The 7857-nt window shown below is 42.0% G+C and overlaps 1 protein-coding gene across 1 annotated transcript; it reads left to right on the top strand.

Moving 5' to 3' along the window:
• The first annotated feature begins 629 nt into the window (after nucleotides 1–629).
• LOC100834152 (transmembrane 9 superfamily member 7-like) lies at nucleotides 630–7644 on the top strand. Its single transcript, XM_024457595.1, is given in 12 exon segments — nucleotides 630–1062; nucleotides 1159–1315; nucleotides 1397–2140; nucleotides 2221–2703; nucleotides 2817–2938; nucleotides 3062–3296; nucleotides 4629–4793; nucleotides 4948–5057; nucleotides 5253–5346; nucleotides 5434–5546; nucleotides 5972–6119; nucleotides 6201–7644. Coding segments are annotated over 5 exon segments (1617 nt in total). The 5' UTR covers nucleotides 630–1062; nucleotides 1159–1315; nucleotides 1397–2140; nucleotides 2221–2703; nucleotides 2817–2938; nucleotides 3062–3296; nucleotides 4629–4793; nucleotides 4948–4953; the 3' UTR covers nucleotides 7359–7644.
• Nucleotides 7645–7857: the final 213 nt, after the last annotated feature.

Here is a 7857-nt window from a genome sequence, read left to right as displayed (position 1 = left end):
TCAATCTCTTGTGATGCTTGTGATTTTTAATCTCTTGTGAAGCTTGTGATTTTCAATCTCTTGTGATTTGTATGCTTATGATTACTTCAATCTCTTTGAACTGTGTAGGTTCTTGACTTGGAAAAGAGCAGGGAGATCTTAAATGGACTGGATATATATTCATCAAGTTTAGTTTGTATTTTGTTTATGATTTGAGATTCAACAAAGCCTCCGGGCTGTACGGGTGTGGCTAGACAGCGATTTGTGATATGCTTGTCTTGTAATTTGTTGTCTGAGATTCGTTGATTAATTCATCAATTTTTTTTATTAATTCATCAATTTTTGATTCGTTGATTCATCCATTCGGGCCTGGGGCCTGCTTTTTTTTTAATTGATGAAGATGCTATCAGTGTCGGGTGTGCCTGTGACCGCCACTGAGGGATGACCTATCTACGGCGGGTTTTACACACGACACTGGTGGGAAACCCCATCAGTGGCCAGTAGTCGGTGGCGTGTGCTGCGAACCACCCTGATAGCAGTTTTTGCCTTAGTGGCATGTTTTGTACCGGTGACTGTTTTTTCGTGTGGATTTTTTGTTTACTGCTCCCGAATCTGACCCTATTTCTGTCGCGTCGCTGTGATTTTTGGGCCGGCCGTTGATGTCGCTGCTTCTGAATTTTTCCTTGGATGGGTGTTCTGATTGCATTGCCTTTTGTTTTTGCGGTTCATGGAACTCGGATTGATTTCAGTCTCGCTTTCATACTTGCAGGAAGTACCTAAAGTTTGGCGTTCGATTACTGATTCCCCGCAGGACAAATCTCCGTTCCCCTGGCATGGGAGAACGCTCACCCTCGCCCCCACTCCGTCCAGGTGACCCCCCTTCTGCACCGCCGCCCCAGACTCCACCTGCACCTCCGGGTGTTTCTCGGGTGCCCTTTGCCTCCGGTAACTACACATCTCAGCCCCCACATCTCTGCACCGCTGCCCCAGTCTCCACCTCCACCTCCTCCATTGCCCTTTAGCTCGGTGCACTACGCTGAAGGTTCTTCCCCGAACACCGTTCAGATCGATTACCACGAATTGGTAAGTATACGAATATACGATTGTCCTGTACCATTTTGGTAATGAAATATAGATATGCGCAGCTGTATTTAGTGTGCCTTTTCTTTGTTTGATCAGGAACGGCTGAAAGGAATAGAGCGCATACATCATAAATTGCAAATCACCTCACTGCGTCGCTTCGTGGACGAAAATAGACACCATCTGCAGAACATGGTTCCGTTAAAAGCAGGCCAAGCCATGGGAGATGTTCCAATTGGCCACTTCATCACACCCTGTAAGGATTATGGCAGATCACATTTTGATTCGCTAGTACTGATGGTAACTGACAATTTACTGAATGGTCTTTCTTACGGAGGCTGCTGGGATATGGATACCGTTCTTGTTTCTTAGGAAAATGCTTCTTAGAAGATTCACCAATGGAAGATGGTACTCGCATTGAATATGCATCGAGGGATCTGCGTGCTCTTTGCCATGTTTTGATGGAGATATTTAGCATTATTGGTTACAGATATCCGCCTTTTTTCTCACACCTTATGGACCTACTAATTACTCCACCAGGCGATTATGATACAGATCCTCAAGTGAGGTGCCGCTTCCTGCTGGCAGTCAGAAACAATGTTGCTTTTGCCTCGCCGGCTAGGCTGTTTGCGCTTTTGGTCAACTTTGCGCAGCTTTGCTGCTGCATTCCGCCAGATGCCAAAACAAAGCTTGAAGAAGTCGCCGATACAATGCCTAGGTTCTTTGATCCACTGAACAAAGAGTTCAGAAGATTCACTCTTCATTACGATTGGACACAAGTAGGGATGGAAAGTAACTTGCTACAGACACTGACGGAGTTAAAAAAACTTAAGGAAAAGAAGGGGGAGAGCAAAAATCCCCAAGTGCCAAAAGAAGGATGGAGCTCACCATATCTATTCCCTAGCCTGGTTTATCAGATGAGGATCTTCTTCATTCACGGGCCAGAAGTTATGATGGATGATAATGGAAATATGGTATTGGATGACTTCATGGAGCTCATTTATATCATCGATTATCTCCTGGAAGATGCCCTGCCGAATGTTGTTGAATACATTCTTCATTCACTTCATGTTCATGCTCTGTAAGTGCTCTGAAATTACCACCGTATTCAGATCTTTCTTATTTTCCTTACTAGGTAATAATCTGCTGTTCTTTGTGCAGTGTAAGGAGTTGTGGAATGTTTACGACCGTCGCTGATCAGGTACTGTCACGAGAACATATTACATGGAAGAAAGTGCACTCTGCAATAGCTCTAGATAATTTTATTGAAAAAATGCCTTAATACTACAGCACTGTACTTGACATGTTTTGGGCAAGGGGCAGCAATGTGGAAGGGGGACTACTGGTACCAACATTCTTCAGTTTCTGATGGCTTCCACTGCTGCCCTGCATCTGCAACAGGTGCTGTCCTAGCCGCAATGAGCATAGACAGGCCAACAAGACACTTGACTTGTGGAGGTTGCCCGAGATATTGGTTGTCCACTTCATAAATGTTTTGATTGTTTTCATTCAGCCGTCATCCATCATCTTGATATGAGCAAGTATGCGAGGCACAAATCTGGAGGCAACGCCGATCCATGAACTTTATGCAGTGATAAATCATTATGGTGGTTTGGGAGTGGTCATTATTCTGCCTATGCAAAGGTTCTTGGCCCAACTTTGTGCTACATTGTTATCCGCACTGTCTTGCATACCATTTGTAGGTGTTCTCCTATGGGTTGCCTTAAACTCATTTTCTGTCCATTTTGCACTTGCAGTTAGTAGAAGAATCATTTTGATGATAGTCACGTCTCCTCTGTCAGTAAAGAGCATCCAAAGCACGCTACTGCTGCGACGCTGGAAACCGCCTCTTTGGCTGGAGCCGAGCCAGACATTTAAGGTGAATCCGCTAGGACTTGCAGTGATCCGTTAATGGTTAAAAAACATCCCGAGAAGTGGTGTCCGAAGAAAGCTCACTTTATGTTATAAAAAACTTTGACTTGATTTTCAAATCTATGTCCAGGGTCTGGTGGTGGAAGGTCTTCCTCCATCAGCCGATATAAAAGCGCCCTGGTACGGCTTCGTTGACCCAAACGGCGGAGGTCACCCTGCTCAAGCACACCACCTTTTCGATTGGACTGGACTCAGCGCCATCCCTACCCCTTCCTCTTGTCTACACCAATGTGATCAGAACCGGGGATTCTAGCTCCGCGCTGTTCGATTTGCTTGTAAGATCAACCGGATACCAGTTTCGATGGGTACGTTGTTTGCTACTTCTTGGCGTTCTCGTGCTTAATTTAGTTTAATTTCATTTTAATCTAATCTAGATTGCTCCAGATGTTTTAGATTTTATCAAAACGTTTGCTGACGCTTGCTCAAGGGTTTCCGTCATGTGCATTTTACTTGGGACGCAACCATCTTTTGTACATCTTGTCGCTGAATTAACAAATGAGGCACTGTACAGATTGCTCATAGCATTTTTTATAGTTATTTGGAACAAGGACGGGCTAGTTCTATGTTTAGGCTTGATAAATCTGTAGGTACCTATTGCTGTTTATGTTGGCAGGTTTCACGGGAATTGCAATACTGCAATCATAAATCTTGGGGAAGTGACATGAGCTCAAGTGTTATATTTGTCTAACTTGCTAGGGCCTAAGGATTATCAGATAACATCAGGTTGCAGCAAACTACAACAAAGGGACCATTCTTTGATAGAAATGCTTGAAATTTACATACCATGTGTGTTATGTAGATAATCTCCAATATAATCTTGTGGATGCAGTAGAGTTGTTGGATAAGATGGACAAGATTAGAATGTCCAAATAATCTAAAAGTGGCATGTGGATCATCAGGTCCAATTCTGTCATACCATCATAATATAAAAGCTTGGCATACATGAATAGTGTAGCACTTCATTTTCTAACATCATTTGGTTCACTTTCTTGGATGTTATTCACACATGTATATTCTACAATATTAACGTTTATGCTAAGGGAGTGTCTATTTCTCAGTCGCCTAAGAAATAGTTATTTCTCAGTCAACAATCGTAGCCATCTAATGAAGATTTTCTTATCCATCGAACCTACATTAATTTTACACGAATCTCGATGATTGAATCAAAAGGTTGTGATCATCGACCAAGTAGGTATTTCTCAGTCGCCTAAGAGCAAAACCGTTATGCTAAAGCCTAAAGCTGTTGCATGTCTGGTGATCTACTTGAATAGGCCCCACATGTGAACAAGTGCATGATTGTTCTTTCAGTTTGCCAACTAATTTAGTTACTATCTCATGAGATTAGGAGAACACACAATACATTTGGTATTACTTGATGAACGTCTGCATATTGTTTGACCATTTGCAAATTACAAGTTGATGGTTTCCTCTTGTTCTTGAGACTCCACTCATTGTGTTGCATCGATGACTCATTTTTTTTCTAACTAGCGGTTAGCCACCTACCAACTTACCAGCTAACTATACTTGAATAATCGAACTTCTGGTATTCCAGTATTAGCTGTAACCAGTTCCATCTATTTTTTTCCTTTCTATAGGCATTGTTATTTTCAGAGGTTAACTAACCATTTACATTGCAGGATGACGATCTCCAGGTGAAGGTCAACAAACTGTCATCTATAAAAACACAACTTCCATATGACTACTATTTCCTGGACTACTGCAAACCTGAGGCGATTAAGAACAGTGCTGAGAACTTAGGGGAAGTCCTTCGTGGAGACCGCATTGAAAGTTCCGTCTATAATGTAAGGATACTATCCCTGTATTTTGTATTAGTTACACTAGAAATGGTGTTGCCCGTAGTGTAGATTCTACGGCGTAAGGGAGCATGCTCACATAATATGTGAAGCTGTTTCTTCTTTAACAGTCTAATGTAGTTTAACTTCCCATTTCGTACAGTTCAAGATGAGGAGGGATGAGAGTTGCAAAGTTGTTTGTCGAACAAAGCTTTCTCCAGAAGCTGCAAAGAATTTCAAAGAGAAGATTGATGATGAATATCGAGTGAACATGTATGTTCTAAATTCAAAGTTTGTATTATATTACCAGTCGAAAAACGTGGGCATCTAGCCAGCTTATTATATTACTGGTTCAAGTTGTTTTTCTTTGACCAAGACTGGTTCAAGTTGTGGAATTATTTTAGCAGATGCATATTACATTGCAGTGCAGTGCCTAACAATGTTTCTTTCATAACCTTTTTCTATCAGGATTTTGGATAATCTCCCAGTTGTGGTCCCTAGGCAGACACAGGAAGGAAGCCAAACACCAAGCTTTGAGCATGGGTACCGAGTTGGCTACAAGGTGAGCATCTCACCAAGTCGGCTGATACTTTCTGAATTTTCAGATATCTATGAAGCAGCTTATTTAATCTGACCACATTATTGACAGCTCAAGGATGACAAGTACAATATCAACAATCACTTGAGTTTTAAAGTCTTGTACCATGAAGACCTAAACGCCGCAGAAGCTCGTATTGTTGGCTTCCATGTGATTCCTAGCAGGTATAGGATACCTATTCATGTCTAACGCTATATGATGCCTGCGCGTTGCTGCGGAACCGTGTTAAAACAAAGCACAAATAGATTATTCAAATTAATTAAAACTAATGGAAAAATGTAAAAGTGTTCTTGTTTAACATTTAAAAATTAAACACAATAAAACCTAAGAAGTATGTGACGAAATGATGTGTAAAAAAGAGAAAACTTTTAACCAAAAAAGAGATATGATTGAATAGATGAGATGACATGCTTTGAATTGATAGATCAATGCAAAAATGTAACTGGATAGCTGATTTTGAATGAATTGATGGGATGAGCTGATGTTCATCACACCGATATTTAGGAGAAATTGTTGTTTGGCCCTTTATTTTGTATGAAGGTGCATCTGCCTATGATAATTTGTCTAATTGCTGCCTACCTGTATACAGCATTAAGCATGAATATGGTGCCTGGGATGACAAGAATCCTACAGTGCAAACTTGCAATGCTAACACTAAGATAACTCCTGGTAGTCATACACCTCAAGAGGTGGCCCCTGAGGCATATGTTGTATTCTCTTACGACGTTATCTTTGAGGTATATTTCCTTCTCAATGTATGGTCTTACTGGTCTTCTTGTTCCTCTCGCGTTGATTCATTTGTAATCAACCTGTTGGAGGCTAGTGAGATCATATGGGCATCTCGCTGGGACGTGTACCTTCTTTCCAGCGACAGTCAAATCCATTGGTTCTCAATCATTAACTCATTGATGATTGTCCTTTTCCTGTCTGGCATGATAGCCATGATTATGATGAGAACCCTGTACAAGGACATAGCAAATTATAATCAGCTAGACAATCAGGAGGAGGCCCAAGAAGAAACTGGATGGAAGTTAGTGCATGGTGATGCCTTCAGGCCTCCTGTTCATTCAGGCCTTCTTTGTGTTTATGTTGGAACTGGTGTGCAGTTCTTTGGTATGACAGTGGTAACCATGATGTTTGCACTACTTGGATTCTTATCACCTGCAAACCGTGGAGGGCTCATGACTGCTATGGTCCTTTCGTGGGTTTTCATGGGTGTATTGGCCGGCTACACATAATCTCGCCTCTACAAGATGTTCAAGGGCACTGAATGGAAGAAGATCACCCTCAAAACTGCCTTCATGTTTCCTGGTATAATCTTTGGGGTCTTTTTTGTCCTGAATGCCCTTATCTGGGGTGAGAAATCATCTGGTGCAGTTCCTTTTGGGACAATGTTTGCTCTGTTTCTCCTTTGGTTTGGCATCTCTGTGCCGCTGGTCTTTGTTGGAAGTTTCTTGGGATTCAAGCAGCCAGCAATTGAGGACCCAGTCAAGACAAACAAGATTCCCAGGCAAATTCCTGAGCAAGCATGGTACCTGCAGCCAGCTTTCTCGATACTTGCTGGTGGCATATTGCCATTTGGTGCTGTATTTATAGAGCTCTTCTTCATCCTCACATCTATCTGGCTGAACCAGTTCTACTACATCTTTGGCTTCCTCTTCATAGTCTTTGTCATTCTCCTGGTAACGTGTGCTGAGATCACAATTGTGCTCTGCTACTTCCAGCTATGTAGCGAGGACTGTCATTGGTGGTGGAGGGCATACCTGACAGCAGGCTCTTCAGCTCTATATCTATTTGCTTATGCTATCTTCTACTTCTTCAATAAGCTGGAGATCACAAAGCTTGTTTCAGGCATTCTATATTTTGGTTACATGCTGATCATTTCTTATGCCTTCTTTGTGTTGACTGGTACTATTGGCTTCTATGCTTGCTTCTGGTTCGTGAGGAAGATCTATGCTTCTGTGAAGATTGACTGACGAATCAACCGCCGAGAGAAACTTGTCTGCCAGTAGAGCATCAACCTGGCTAAGGATGTGTTACAATGTGATACTTGGTGATGTTCGATGTCATATATGAAGAAAACAGATCTGAGGTGGAGTTCCATGGTTTTGGTAGAACATGTAGCCTGGTAGGAAGAATCACCGAATGTTCAAGAGAGATCTTGATACTCTCTCAGTGTAGCACGGATTATGTACTTCTAAGGATATTGAATGCTTGTAATGTTCCATATGTTGTTTTACCATGCATGTTCCATTTATTTCATGCGTTGGCCATAATATGTTGTTTTTTCTTGGAGCATACATCCAGCCTCCCCTGGGCTGGGCGTGGCCCCATCATACGGTTAGTATCAAGGTCTTATTGCAACCATCTAGTTTCGTAATGTGAATCTGTGGTCACTGCACCTGATTTGTCATGGTTCTTGCTCATCCTTTTACTTTGCCAAATTAAAATGGCTCTGCTACGCAGAATTGTACA

The sequence above is a fragment of the Brachypodium distachyon genome, chromosome 1, assembly GCF_000005505.3.
Source record: "Brachypodium distachyon strain Bd21 chromosome 1, Brachypodium_distachyon_v3.0, whole genome shotgun sequence".
NCBI lineage: Eukaryota > Viridiplantae > Streptophyta > Magnoliopsida > Poales > Poaceae > Brachypodium > Brachypodium distachyon.
Note: the sequence above shows the minus strand (reverse complement) of the source record. Positions and strands in the feature narration are given on the sequence as shown.